Consider the following 16120-nt stretch of genomic DNA (forward strand, 5'->3'; position numbering starts at 1 on the left):
ACCTCACTCTTCAGAGTGAGGTGGGGAGGGCTCATGATTTAGTGATGACCTTTGGCCAGGAGCAGCCATCCTTTTGTGTGAGAGATCAAGGCCTTACCAGCAATCTCAGGCAAGCATGACTGCTTTCTTCAGGGAGCCTCACAAAAGGAGTTTGGTAAACTTCTTTTTTTTTTTTTAATTATTTCAAATAGCTTATTTAATATTAGAATTAGTTGATCTTTAAATGTTTGGTAAAATTCACTTCTAAATCCATCTGGTTCTGGTCCTTTTTTCTTAGGAATTTCATTTATGACCTGTTCAATTTCTTTTTTTTCTAAAATAGGTTTATTTAGATGTTGTTTCCTTTACAAGCTAGTTATCTGGTTTTCTTTCTCCCTTCTTTTTTTTTAAATTAAAATAACCAATCATTTTATCTGTTTTGTTGTTTTTATTCATAAAATCAACTCCTAGATTTATTTATTAATTCATTAGTTTTCTTACATTAAGTTTTACTGATGTCATCTTTAAATTTTTAGGATTTTTAATTTGGTTTTTAGTTGGGGATTTTTAATTTGTTTTCTAGTTTTTTAAATTACATTACCAATTCATTTATCTTTTATTTCTCTATTTTATTAATATAAGCAGAGATATAAATTTCTCCTAATTACTGCTTTTGCTGTATCCCATAGGTTTTGGTATGTCATCTCCTTATTATCATTTTCTTTTTAAAATGTTATTTATTGTTTCTATAATTTGTTCTTTAACCCATTCTTTAAGATTAAATTATTTAGTCTCCAATTAGTTTTAATTTTTGTTTCCATGGTCCTTTATTATATATAATTGTTATTGCATTATTGATCTGAAAAGGATGCACTTAATACTGCTGCTTTTCTACCCTTAACTATATTTTTGTGCCCTAATATATGGTCAGTTTTTGTAAAGGATACCATATACATATATCAAGAAATAGAAGGTATAGAGATAGAAGGTATACTCTATTCTGTTCCCATTCAGTTCTCCCTAAATATTTATCATATTTAACTTATCTAAGATACTATTCATCTCCTTTATTGCTTTCTCATTTATTGTTTGATTAGATTTGTCTAGTTCTGAGAGGGAAAGATTGAAGTTCCCCACTTATTTTTTTTATTATCTATTTCCATCTGTAACTCATTTATTTTCCTTTAAAATTTTGGATGCTATAATATTTGTGCATATAGATTTAATATTCCTAATGCTTCATTATCCATGGTACTTTCAAACATCATAATAGTTTCCTTGTTTATCTCTTGATTATATCTTTTTTAAATTTTAACTTTGTCAGAGATCATGATTGTTACCCCTCCTTTCTTTTTATCAGCTGAGAGTTTATATTCTGCTCTAGCCCTTTATTTTTACTCTATTTATGTCTCTCATTTTTAAGCATGTTTCTTGTGAACATGGTTATAGTTTTTGCTCCATTCTGCTATTCATTTTTGTTTTATGGGTGAATTCATCCCATTCACATTCAAAATAATAATTATTTGTCATGTTTCCCTCATTGTTTGCTCTTCTCTTCCTTTTTTTCTGCTGTATGCTTCCTCAAAATCTAATTACTTCTGTTCAGTATCTCCAATTCATACCTCTTCTTAGAACCCTTCCCTTAACCTCTCCCTTTGCCCTCCTAGTTCTAAATTATCCCACCCTTCTAAAGGTTCTTCCCTTGTCCTTTCCCCCTTGCCCATCTAGTCCCTTCCTTATCCCCCAACCCTGCCTTTCTATTTCTTGATATGAGTGAGTTCAATTCTAAAATTATCTTGTTCTAAGTTCCCCCTTTATCTCCTCTCCTTACCTCCCCACCCCAATATCTTGATATGTATTCCCTTATAGGAATCCCTCTCGTTTCTTATCCCCTAGTTGTCTTTTCTCTTAATCTATCTTCCCTTCTCTTCGTTCTTTAAGGAGAATCTTAGTTCCTCTCTTATCCCTTCCCCTTTCTCTCCTGTTTCTCTGTACATTAAGAAGACTTAGCCTTCTAGATTTATATATTGTTCCCTCTTTAACCATGATCTGATGAAAGTAGGGTTCTAGTACCACCAGCCTTTTATCCCCTTCTCTCCTTCTCTGTGACAAGTTCTTTCATTCATTCTTCTTTTATATAAGAGAATTGTTCCATTTTACTTCTACCTGCTCTGTTTTATTATCATTTTTAGCTTTTTTCACTATATTCAACTCAACCTCATCTTATCTATGTGCTCTTTCAAAGTACCCAGGTAATGATGTCATTCTTAAGGTTTAAAGATGGCATTTTTCCATATAAGAAGTAAACAGTTTGACTTTTTGGGTCACTTATAATTAGTCTTTTATATTTACTTATGTTTCTTCTAAATAAAATTTTCTACTGAGTTTTGGGTTTTCCCCCAAGAATAGTTGAAACTCCTTTAGTTGATTAAACATCCATTTTCCCCTTTGTATAATTATGCTGAGCTTTGCTGAGCATTTAATTCTTGATTGTAAGCCCAGTTCTTTTGCTCTATGAAATACTGGGTTCCATGTTCTGCATTCTTTTAATGTTATGGTTGTTAAGTCTTGTGTTCTTCTGGCTGTAGCTCCACAGTATTTAGAATTAGTCTCGACCCCTCTATGTCAGGGAAGTGGGCATAATTTTTTTTATCATTAATTCTTTGTAGTCATGATTGACTTTCAAAATTGTTTTTACAGTGTTGATGTTATAGAATAAAATTGTTTTCCTATCTCTACTTCATTGCATCAGTAAATAAAATTTTTCCTAGTTTTCTCTGAAACTGTCTTTTTATTTCTAATAACACAATAGTATTTTTCCACTATAACTTGTTCAATCATTCTCCAATTGAAATGCCAACCCCAATTTCCAGTTCTTAGTCATCATAAAATGGAACTGCTATAAATCTTTTTGTACATGTGGTAATTTTTCCACTTTATTTTATCTCTTGGAATTATAGGACCAGTTGTGATATTGCTGAGTCAAAAGTGTGCAAAGTTTAGTAGTTTGTGGGACATGATTTCAAGTTGCTTTCCAAAATGTTTGGATCATTTCACAGTTTCATTAATAGTGCATCAGTGTGCCTGTTTTTTTTTTTGTTTCGTTTTGTTTTGTTTTGTATTTAACAACCTCTTCAGTATTTATCATTTTCCCTTTTTTTGGTCAACTTTGCCAATTAGAATAATTAGAATAAGATGAAACCCAAGAGTGTTTTAATTTGCATTTTTCTGATTTTTAGTGATTTGGCAACTTTTTCATGTGACTCTAAATAGCTTGAATTTCTTCCTTAAGAACAGCCTATTCCCATGATGGCAAACCTATGGCACGTGTGCCAAAGATGACACACAAAGACCTCTCTGTAAGCATGCATGCTATCATCCACTAAAATTAGTTACTAGAAAGTCAGAGAGACTTAGATAGAACTACTCCCTTCCCCTTCTCCACCATGCCTCCCAACCCCTCTGCCAAGCAGCCCAATGGAAGTTCTTACTCTTTCCCATGAGCAGAGTACCCAGGCCACTCCTCTCCCTTTTTCTCTCCCCTATCTGGGGTAAGGGGCAGATGTGTGGCACTTGATCTGGGATTTGGGGGGGGGTGGCATGCGGTCTTTAAAAGGCTTGCCATTACTGGCCTATTTATATCCTTTGAACATTTTCAATTGAGTTATGGTTTTTATTCTTATAAACTTGAAAGTAGTTCCTTATATATCTTGGATGCAATATTTCTGTCAGAGAACTTGCTCCTAAGATTTTTTATCCAGTTAATTATTTCTCTTCTAAATATTAGTTGCATTAGATTTGTTTGGGTTAAACCTTTTTAGTTTTATATTTTTTCCCTCCAGTCTATTCTTTCATACTTTTCTCTTCTCTTTGCTTCCTGCCCCTCTCTTTACAAGAGAAAATGGTGGAAGAATAAAAATGCTTGACACCAGTACACTATGATTGGTACAAACAGCTTGTACTCATTCGCCTCTCTTCTTCTCCCCTCATCCAGACCTCAATAAATCATAAGTTCTTATCCTTTCCTTCTAAAACTCTCTTCAGAATCTCTCTGAATTTAAAGTTTATTTTGCTTATGATTAAAGTCATCAAAACATAATGAAAAATCACTCCTAGATTCTCTACCTTATTTGATTCTCTCTATGACCCCAAGTAGAATGTGGTTCTTTTGTTTTTCCCTTTATTTTTTCAATTACATATAGAAACAATTTTTGACAATTGTTTTCTGACATTTTGCAATTCAGGTTCTCTCACTCCATCTCTCTCCCCTACCCCAAGGCAATAACTGGTCCGATACAGATTATACTAGTGCTTTCATGCAATACGTATTTCCATATTCCCCATGGCATATGGTTCTTAAGGAATACTTGTATCATCACACTCCCCAGCTTCCTATTAAAATGCAAACACTTATAAAGTCTTTTATGCAGTTTTTATACAATTTCTCATTTGTATACCTTTTTATGTTTCTTTTTTGCTTTTGTTTTCATTTCAAAGTTTAGACTCAGTTCTTTTCATCAGGAATGCTTAGAAGTCTGCTATTTTATTAAAGGCCCATTTACCCCCAGGAACTTTATATTTGGTTTTGCTGTATAAATTTGTTATCCATGCTCTCATCTTCTTTTTGGTGGTAGTTGCAAAATTTTGTGTGATCTTAACTATAGTTTCTCAATACTTAAACTCTTTCTTTTGGATTATTTGCAGTATTTTTCCTTTGACTTGAAAGCTATGAATTTTGTCTCTGTTTCTGGAAGTTTTCATTTTGGGGTTTCATTTAAAAGATGAACAGTGTATTTATATTTTTACTTCCCTTTCTGGTTCTAAGTGACCTGGACAGTTTTCTTTCATTCTCTTTTTTAAACGTTTATTTAATTGATTAATTAAGAAAATTTTTCTATGGTTACATGATTCATGTTCTTTCCCTTCCTTACTCCCACTCCCCTCCATTAACCAACATGCAGTTCCACATGTGTCATTGATCAAGACCTATTTCCATATTGTTGATATTTGTATTAGGGTGATTGTTTAGTGTCTACATCCCCAACCATATCCCCATCAACCCATGTGATCAAGCAGTTGTTTTTCTTCTGTGTTTCTATTCCCACAGTTCTTTCTCTGGATGTAGATAAGGTTCTTTCTCATAAGTCCCTCAGAAATGTCTTGGATCATTGTATTGCTGCTAGTAGAGAAGTCCATTACATTCGATTGTGCCACAGTGTATTTGTCTCTGTGTATAAGGTTCTCCTGGTTCTGCTCCTTTCACTCTGTATCAATTCGTGGAGGTTGTTCCAGTTCACATGGAATTCCTCCAGTTTATTATTCCTTTCAACACAATAATATTCCATCATCAACAGATACCACAATTTATTTAGCCATTCCCTAATCGAAGGGCATCCCCTAATTTTCCAAATTTTTGCCACTACAAAGAGTGGAGCTATAAATATTTTTGTACAAGTCTTTTTCCTTATGATCTCTTTGGGATATAAACCCAGCAGTGGTATAGCTGGGTCAAAGGGCAGGCAGTCTTTTAAAGCCCTTTGGGCATAGTTCCAAATTGCCATACAGAATGGTTGGATCAATTCACAACTCCACCAGCAATGCATTAATGTCCCAATTTTGCCATATCCTCTCCAACATTTATTATTACTTTCCTTTGCTGTCATGTTAGTATTATTATTAGCATTTCTTAAAATATAATATCTGTGGGGGTTTTTGGTCATGACTTTTGGGTAATCTGGTATTTATTAAATTCTCTCTCTGTGATCTGGTTTTTTGTTTTTGATACCTTACATTTTTTTCTATTCTTTTTTTAATTTTTGATCTTATTTTCATATTTCTTGCTGTTTCATGTATTCATTAACTTTTATTTGGTCCATTCTAATTTTCAAGAAGTGTTAAGAATGGAGGGCAGCTAGCAGTGGATTGAGAGCCAGGCCCAGAGACGAGAGGTCCAGGGCTCATATCTGACCTCAGACACTTCCTGACTATGTGACCCTGGGCAAGTCACTTAACCCCCATTGCCTACCCCTTACTGATCTTCTGCCTTGGAACCAATACATAGTATTGATTATAAGACAGAAGGAAAGGGTTTAAAAAAAAAGTCTAAGATTGGGTAAGGTTTTTTTTTTTTTTTACCTCTCGTGTTCAGTTGTTAATTACCTCTCCAAGTATCTTTTACCTCTCATTTCTTTTCCAGTTCTTTCTTCTATTTCTCTAATTTCATTTATAATGTAATTTTAATTCTTAAATCATTTTTTTCTAAAAAATCTCATTGATCTTGTGGGCAAGCTTTGTTTTTCTTTTAAGGTTATGTGTGTGTGTGTTTATATATATTACATATTTTTGTTTTTATAGGTATTTTGGAGTTAGTTTCCTCATCTGGGTTTATGTCTTCAGCATTTCTGGGATCATAATAGTTGTTTACAATTTTTATTTCTCTATTCATTTTTTGATCTCCTTTGAACAGTTTGGTCAGATTTTTGTGACCTAGCTTGGAAATCTAGGATCTGAGTCTGCAATCCTGGCCCCTCTGGAATATAGTTTCTTCCTCCCTCTCCTTCCCCTATCCCCACTTTAGCCCCACTATCCTGTAGGGCTCTTCTAGATGACCCATTACTAACCTAACTGGGAGATCAGGATGTTAAGTCCATCCTCTTACCCATTATGGCCTCATACTGTTACCTTCTGTGAGACATTGAGTCCAAAATCAACTCTGGGCATCCTTGTGCTGGTGGTCTACCTCTAAGCTCCAGACATTGAGTTTCTGCTTTGCTCCACTGAGAGATTCCATGCTGCTGCTAAGTTTGTGATCAACTCTGGGTATTCCCATGCTTCTGGCCTGGGCTTGGTCAGCTTTGGGCATTCCTGCACTTTTTAATCATTATTTTTGCTCTAGATTAAATATTTCTTTATCCTACTATTAGCTCTGTTATTCAGATATATAATTCAGATTATATAATCTTGAATTATTACTTTTGCTGTCGGTCATTTTATACTCTTTAATGTTAACAAAGCATGAATTAGAAAGGAGAATGGGAAAAGTAGAATGCATTTTTCTTGAATTTTTGACACTTTCATTAATTTTTTCTGTGCTTTTGATATGAAGTTTGAGAGAGAAAAATGGGAACTATCTCTTAGTCCTATGGCATTATTTAAAAGCACTCCCGGCCTTAAGTATCCCAATATATCCTCCTCTTGGCTGTCAAATTGGTCTTCCTTTAGTCCTCTAGTACAAATCTGACCTTATTACTTCCTATCCCCAGTTGAATTAATTTCAATTTCAGTGAGCTCTCTCTCTCTCTCTCTCTCTCTCTCCCTCCCTCCCTCCCTCTCTCTCCCCTGTCTCTCACACATCAAGTGATACTCTGGGCATTTTCATTGGCAACTTTCAAAATTGCAGCTCTTTCTTTATATTCTGGTTTCCCTGGTTTATATGCTGTCTCTTCTATTGTTTCCTCCGTTTATGAATTTCCAGCACTTTGCCCAGTTCCTGCAATATAATAAGCATTTAACAAATGCTTATTGATTTGGCTTGACTTAATAATATCAACTGAATTAAAATTATGAATTAACCAAAAATTTTATATATCTTTACTATTATTACCTTTTTAGCATAGACAAGAAATTGGTTTGGGTTTACAAGATATATAGCAAAAAATAAAAGAGAACAATTCATTTTACTTCAGCTTCTGAATGAGTTGTGCTGCAAAAGTAACCACAAGTAATAGTGGTTAGGAATTAGTGTAAAGGAGGCCTATGTTCTAATGTTATATTTCTTCTGTGGCTCAATAAATGGCTCATGATCAAGTTCCTTATATTTGTCACTGCCAGCTGTTTCTACCCCCAATTTCCTAAAAACAATAACAAGTTAGTTCCCAGATGAAAGAATTCCTAGTTCTGTCTCTGTTCTGTTCCCTCATTCCCTATCACCACAAGACTCTCTGCTAGACTGAACTTTAGTGTGTCCAATGGAGAAGAATAGTTCTCCTTTAGCTCCTAAAGAACATAGTTATTTTATGTATTTTTAGTGCACTTACAGAAGAACTTTTTGGTTTCTACCCTGAAAAAGGAAGACTAAACCTTCCATATCTCAATTTTCCTGTTTGTAAAATGAGTGCATTATTACTCTTAGCTATTACTTTATTGTTCTGCTCTTTTAACACTAGACCAGTAATGAGCAAACTACAGCCCCGGGGGCCAAATGTGGCCCCCTGAAATGTTCTATCGGGCTGTATGACATTATTCCTAATCTGACGAATATAATGAGCAGGATACAATACAATGAAACTTCAAAAGAGCTGCCTTAGAAACAGACTGATAGATGAGCATTTCCTTTCCTTTGGCCCCCTCTTTAAAAAGTTTGCCCATCACTGCACTAGATTATTTAAAATATTTTGCCCTCTTTGGTGGCACTATATACTGTTTATGTACTTTATATTTTTTAAGTTGTAAATTTGGTTATAAATAATTCAGGATATCCCATAAGTCTTAGTTTAGTTTTAAACTTTAATACTTGAACATCTAATTAGCCGTGAAAATTTAAAACTGCATTAAGACTTTGGGATGTCCTGTATGGAGTAAATTAGTAAATAAATATTTAAAATCCAGATTATTTGCATTTTCACTAGGGAAAAATATTAGTATAAAAATTAACCACATAACAGCTAAACATTTATTCTCTTTATTTCTTGAGAAATCATTGTGTACTTTTTCTTTAAATTGATTCCTTTTTGCTTTCAAATAGTATTTATTTCCAAATATATCAATGTGCCCCTCCTCACTTTCCCTACCCAGTGAAACATCCTTTATAATAAGGAATTTTTTTTAAAGGTGGGGATGAAGAAAGCAGTTCAGTAAAACCAACCAATACAATAGCCAAATTTGACATCATGTTTGGTGTTTCACGCCCATACTTTCTACCTCTTCAGTGAAGGAAAATGTTTTATTAATTGCTTCAGGATCAAGCTTGATGTCATTTTAATTATGTAGTGTTCAGTTTTGTTTTATTGTTCTTTTTATTTATTCTGTCATAGCCATATTATTTTCTTGGGTCAGCTTATTTGATCCTGCATAAATTCATACAGTTTTTTCCAGGTATTTCTGAATTGTCTTAAGTTCTTTCTTAGACTGAAATAGTAATATTACATTTACATTTGTTCATTCCCAATTGGTGGACAGCTACTTTATTTTCATTTTTTTGCTACTTAAAAAGGGTTGCTATGAATATTTTTAAATATTTGGTAACTTTCTGTCTTTGATCTCCTTGAATTTTATACCTAGTGAGATGATCTCTGGGCCAAAGAGTGAAATTTGAGTCATTTGTTTAGCATAATTTCCACTTTGCTTCCCAGAGTGGTTATGATGATTCACAGCTCCTGAAGCAATGTATTAGTGTACCTGACTTGGCATACCATCTCTAGTGTTAACTATTTCTTTGTCTTTTTTTGCCAATTTATTGGATTTAAGGTGAAACCTCAGAATTGTTTTGATATGTATTTCTCTTATTATGGGGAAATTTGGAGCAACATTTCATATGATTATTAATGGTTTTCAGTTCTTTTTACTACTGTTTGTTTGTATATTCTTATCTCCTGGGAATGGTTCTTGGCATTTTCTATTTGTATTAATTCGCTTCATATTTTAGATAATAGAAGCTTCTTTGAAGTATGTATGTATTTTTTATTTGAATTCTTTGATCATTTTGGTTTTTAAAATATATAGCTCTTGTTTTTAGCATTCTAGATTTAGAGCTTGAGCTAAATTTGAGGTCATCAAAGTCTAACTCTTATATTTTACAAATAAGGATAGTGATTCAATGACTTCCCCAAGATCCACAAGTAATAAGTAGTAAATTTTGAATCCAGGTTATTTTAAATACATTCGTTTCTCAGGAACAAGCCTTTAAACAGCATAATTTAGATTCACCAGAAGATGATTTGTAGCCTAAGTTTGTTTTTGGCTTTGTGTTTAAAATTTTTATATTGTTTGTTTTTATATCATCTTAATTTCTGAATACATCTCTTCCATAATTGCCTACTTAGGGAGGTCCATTCCTTATAACAAAAAAAGAAAAAAGGAAAAAAAAGAAAATAGTTCAGTAAAATTAACATATCAACTAAGACTGACAGTAGATGTAGTGTTTTACATTATAGGCCTACATCTCTTCATTGGTGCTATCTTTTCTTCAAGGATAAGTTTAGACCTTCATTATAATCATATAGCATTCAATTTGGTTTTCTTTCTTGTTCTTTTCATTATTGTCATTGTATCTATTCCTGTTTTTGCAAGCTTTTCTCAGACTCAGTTCATGTAAGTTTTTCCATACTTTAAATTCCTATTTATCATTTCTCATAGCATAGTAATTTTCCATTACATTCATGTGCCACAATTTGTCTAGTCATTTTTCAGTCAATAGATAGCCCTGTTTTTAAATTCTATATATGTCATATCCCAATTTCTTTTGTTATTCCTGGTCTTCCTAGAAAAAAAATGTTTTTCTGATTTTTGCTTACTTTCTTCTAGCATCTGGAATGATTTTTTCCTTGTAGTTTTGAAGTTATATAACATATAGCATATCTGTGAAAGTTGAATTATGAATACCTTTTCAGAATTTGATGGATATTTTAAAGTATTAAGTTGTTTCTGTTTTTAAATATTCATGTGAAGTTTCCTTAAATGTTGTTGTTTCTTTTTTTTCTGTCATTTCCAACTCTTTCTCACCACACTTGGGGTTTTCTTGGCAAAGATATTAAAATGATTTGCCACTTCCTTCTCCAACTTGTTTTATATATGAGAAAGCAGAGGCAAATTTGATTAAGTGTCTTGTACAGGGTCATATAGCTAGTAAGTGTTTGAGACCAGATTTGAATTTGGGAAGATAAGTGCTCTTAAAGCCATTGTGTTTTGATACTTTACTTTATCTTTGTAAAGCTAATCAGAATCTCTTTCCATTTGAGCTATTTTATGAGTTTGTCTTTCTACATCCATCCTGTTGACTGTGATTTTCTTTAAAAGCTGATTCTACTCTTGATTCATTATCTTGATTTTTCAGATTTTCTATTATTCTTTTATTCATATCAGTCATATTTTCTCCATTTTTATTATCTTTTGAGGTATTCATTTAGCTCAAACTCATTCTGTAATTGTTTTCAACTATAGCTTTTTTTATTGCCTATACTGATTTTGTTTCCAGTGCTAATTTTCCCTTGAATCTTTTAAACCTGTCATTTATCTATTTGAAGATGTTTCGAGAGTTAATGCCTTCTGATTTATTTTTCTGTCTGCATTATTCCTCATGCTTTTGCTTTAGTTTAGCCATATTTTTCAAAAATTGTATTGGTGTTCTTTTATCTACTGTGAATTTCTCTCTCCCTTGTTTGGTGTAGAATTATCCACCTAATCTTTCCTGTAATAGATACCTGCCCTCAATCTCTTCTAATTGCTCCAGGTTATTGCTTATCTAATCTCTTAACACTTACCTACTTATATGCATTTCTTTTTATTTTTTGTACTTAGAAAATTTTTATTTAATTAAATGATTCAGAATATTTTTCCATGGTTACATCAATCATGTTCTTTCCCTCCCCTCTCTCTCTCCTCCACAGCCAGTGAGTAATTCCACTGGATTTTACATATGTCATTGATCAAGACCTATTTCCATATTGTTGATATTTGTATTAGGGTGATCATTTAGAGTCTACATCCCCAATCATGTCCCCATCAACCCATGTGATCAAGCAATTATTTTTCTTCTGTGTTTCTACTTCCACAATTCCTTCTATGAATGTGAATAGCGATCTTTCTCATAGGCCCCTCAGAATTGTCCTGGATTCTTGCATTGCTGCTAGTAGAGAAGTACATTACATTTGATTGTACCACAGTGTATTTGTCTCTGTGTATAAGGTTCTCCTGATTCTGCTTCTTTCACTCTGTATCAATTGCTGGAGATTTCCAGTTCCAGTTCACATGGAATTCCTCCAGTTCATTATTCCTTTCAACACAATAGTATTCCATCACCAATAGATACCACAATTTGTTCAGCCATTCCCCAATAGAAGGGCATCCTCTCATTTTCCAATTTTTTGCCACCACAAAGAGTGCAGCTATAAATATTTTTGTACAAGTCTTTTTCCTTATGATCTCTTCGAGGTACAAACCCAGAAGTGGTATGGCTGGATCAAAGGGCAGGCAGTCTTTTAAAGCCCTTTGGGCATAGTTCCAAATTGCCATCCAGAATGGTTGGATCAATTCACAACTCCACCAGCAACACATTAATATCCCAATTTTGCCACACCCCCTCCAATATTTATTACTTTCCTTTGCTGTTATTTTAGCCAATCTACTAGGTGTGAAGTGGTACCTCAGAGTTATTTTGTTTTGCATTTCTCTAATTATAAGAGATTTAGAACACTTTTTCATTTGCTTATTGATAGTTTTGATTTCTTTATCTGACAATTGTCTATTCATGTTCCTTGCCCATTTATCAATTGGGGAATGGCTTGCTTTTGTGTACAATTGATTTAGCTTGTTATAAATTTGAGTAATTAGACCTTCATCAGAGGTTTTTGTTATAGATTTTTTCCCAATTTGTTGCTTCCCTTCTAACCCTTCCAATTTTGATTGTATTGGTTTTGTTTGTACAAAAACTTTTTAATTTAATGTAATCAAAAGTATTTTAAATTTTGCAATATTTTCTAACTCTTGCTTGGTCTTAAAAATCTTTCCTTTCCCATAGATCTGACAGATATTCTATGTTCACCTAACTTACTTATAGTTTCTTTCCTTATATTCAGGTCATTCACCCATTCTGAATTTATCTTGGTGTAGAGTGTGAGATGTTGATATAAAACTAATCTCTCCCATATTGTTTTCCAATTTTCCCAACAGTTTTTGTCAGATAGTGGATTTTTGTCCCAAAAGCTGGGCTCTTTGGGTTTATCATACACTGTCTCACTGAGGTTATTTTCCCCAAGTCTATTCCACTGATCTTCTCTTCTGTCTCTTAACCAGTACCAAATTGTATTGATGACCACTGCTTTACAATACAGTTTTAGATCTGTTACTGCTAGTCCCCCATCCTTCACATTTTTTTCATTATCTCCCTTGATATTCTTGATCTTTTGTTCTTCCCAATGAACTTTGTTATAGTTTTTTCTAATTCGGTAAAAAAGTTTCTTGGTAGTTTGATAAGTATGGCACTGAATAAATTAATTTAGATAGGATTGTCATTTTTATCATGTTCACTCATCCTACCCATGAGCAATTGATGTTTTTCTTATTATTTAGATTTAGTTTTAATTGTGTAGAAAGTGTTTTATAGTTGTGTTTGTATAATTCCTGTTTGTCTTGGCAGATAGATTCCTAAGTATTTTATATTGTCTCGGGTGATTTTAAATGGTGTTTCTCTTTCTAACTCTTGCTGCTGAGATGTGTTGGAAATATATAAGAATGCTGATGATTTATGTGGGTTTATTTTGTATCCTGCAACTTTGCTAAAATTGTTGATTATTTCCACTAGCTTTTTAGCTGATTCTCTAGGATTCTTTAAGTAGACCATCATATCATCTGCAAAGAGTGATAACTTGGTCTCCTCATTGCCTATTTTAATACCTTCAATTTCTTTTTCTTCTCTACTTGCTACTGCTAGTGTTTCTAGTACAATGTTAAATAATAGAGGTGATAATGGGCATCCTTGTTTTACTCTTGATCTTATTGGCAATGCTTCTAATTTATCCCCATTGCAGATGATGTTTGCTGATGGTTTTAGATATATACTGTTTATTATTTTTAGGAAAGGCCCTTCTGTTGCTCTTTTACATATTTCTTAGCTGTTACCAAGAAGTTTTGATGATTGTAAAATTATATTATAGGATGATAAACTGAAAATGTGTGTAAGAGAAAAATTGACAGATCTTCGAAAATATGTGATTGGATTAGTGGTAAATTGACTTATTATACTATTGCAGTAGTCATAAGAGAAGATAAGAGTCTGAATAAGTTGGTGACTGTGGGAATATATAGTTTCAATCCACTGTGATATCCCTTTCAGGATCCTCTTGTACATTTAACAGAAGATATGATCGCAAGAACCTACAACATTTTTGCAATCATGTTTCGCTATGCAGTAGATATATTGACATGGGAAAAAGAAAATGAATTACCCCCAGATTTAGAGATTGTGTAAGTATAAAATTTGTTTATCCTTTTTATTTCAGTATTTGTGGGGGCCTTAGTGCATTATTTCTGTAAAGATCATTAGTAGACTTTGAATACCTACAGACTTGTCTTAAGAGCTTCCTGGGTCTAGGAGGGTAGTGAAAACAAAAAAGGGGAGTTTTGGAGTCTGTTTTCTAATCAAGTCATATTGAGTTAGATGAGCTCATAAGGTTAGAATTTCAGGTTTGTATTTTCAGGGAAACTAAGAATGATGAAAAAAATGTAATTATTTTTGAGATTTATAATTTACAATTGTATGCTATACAGTTTATAGTTGTATTCTGATTCCCTTTAGTTTTTATCTTGTGAAATATAGAATTTTGGTGATGCTAGACAAAATATTAGTCTATATTTTTACAGGGTTTAAGGTGAGGTTTTAGGAGATCTGAACTCTTTGCATTGTCAGACTGTGATTAAATCTAAATTATGAACAACCCCAGAGTATCAAGTACTTATATGATAGAGAGGAAACATTGACTTCAACTTTACTGTTAGCTTTTTCAGCCACTGAACCAGAATAAAATGTAGGCAACTAGAAGGAATTTTTTAATGAGCAATATAAGCAGTACACTTTGAGCTTGCTACAATATCATTATGAATGTCTAGATGGAAAAACTAAGCTATCAGATCACTTAACCTTGACTCATTTTTGGAACTATTAAAAACCTACACATAATGATTCCATTTATTACTATAAGCAAAATAAATTTTTTTTAATTTGAGACACCAGTAGTAACATGATTTCTTAATCCCACAGAGGGAAGAGTGACACTTATTATTGCATGCTATTTAATGATGAAGTTCACACATATGAACAAGTAATTTATACTCTTCAGAAAGCTGTTAACTGCACCCAGAAAGAAGCCATTGGCTTTGCAACCACTGTAGATCGAGATGTAAGTAATTTCATTTTATTGTTAGTGTAAGAAGGAGCATCTTCTAAAGATAATTCTAACAATTTAATTTTCTATAATAACTCTTCTCAAAGATAAAGTATATCTGAGCTATTTTTCTTTTTTTCTAAATATCATTCTATACATATTATAAAGTAATTTCAAAATGTTCCCTGATTCTAAAGATATTAGAAGATATCATAGTGCTGTTATCCCACAAGAGTAAAAGTGCTCAATTGTTGAGCCAGAAAGAATTAATTCTTATTGTACTTTAAGTTGAAATTTGTTGAATGATGCTTGAAAAATTTAAGGTGCCTTTGACAGGTTAATCCTTGAATTTGCATCTGCTTATCTACTAATAGTCATAGCTATTACTTATATGAAAAAGTGTAATTATCAAAAAAAGTGTTTGAAATTTTTATTCTTGTTTGAATTTATTTTATGCTGACTATAATTCAAAAAATGTTTATCTTAAGGGACGTAGGTCAGTTCGATATGGAGATTTTCAGTATTGTGAACAAGCAAAATCAGTGATTGTGGTAAGTAATATTAAAACTATTCTATTCTATGTTAATTGTACATAGTAATTCCAGGACTCAATCTTTTTGCTGCTTCTTCTGGTTTTAAGGTTCTACCAAAAAATTTTGAGGAAGTATTTCTAATTATTGTATTTGCCTGTTACAGATATGTCATCCTTGTCCCTCAGTTATTTAATAGTTATAATTAAGATTTAGGGCCTATATAAATTTTAGATCAGGCTTATTTTTATTTCACCTTCTCTGATAACTCTTTCCCAGAATAATGGCTTTCCACTGGAATGGCCACTATTCTTCCAGTAAAGTTTCTGGAGCATCCGTGAGATTTAAGGCAGTTCCACTGAGATAAAATTGCTGTATTTGTAGTCAAACTACTCAATTTAAGAAGACTTTGGCTTTCTTGCTTCTGAGATATTCTGTACTAGGGAAGGACTTTTGCTGTTTATTCTAATAACTTACCTGATACTAGGATGACAACACTGTTATTTAAATAGACAA

At 32.8% G+C, this 16120-nt stretch overlaps 1 protein-coding gene across 2 annotated transcripts in view; it reads left to right on the plus strand.

Moving 5' to 3' along the window:
- UBR2 (ubiquitin protein ligase E3 component n-recognin 2) overlaps positions 1 to 16120 on the plus strand; it is a 154009-nt gene that overhangs the window by 47092 nt on the left and 90797 nt on the right. For both annotated transcript variants that reach the window (XM_044674615.1, XM_044674614.1), the window contains exons 5-7: positions 14027 to 14157; positions 14951 to 15089; positions 15563 to 15625. In XM_044674615.1, coding sequence (XP_044530550.1) covers positions 14027 to 14157; positions 14951 to 15089; positions 15563 to 15625 — 333 coding nt within the window. The remainder of the gene's footprint in view (positions 1 to 14026; positions 14158 to 14950; positions 15090 to 15562; positions 15626 to 16120) is intronic.

Source organism: Gracilinanus agilis, chromosome 4 (assembly GCF_016433145.1).
Source record: "Gracilinanus agilis isolate LMUSP501 chromosome 4, AgileGrace, whole genome shotgun sequence".
In the NCBI taxonomy this organism is placed as follows: domain Eukaryota; kingdom Metazoa; phylum Chordata; class Mammalia; order Didelphimorphia; family Didelphidae; genus Gracilinanus; species Gracilinanus agilis.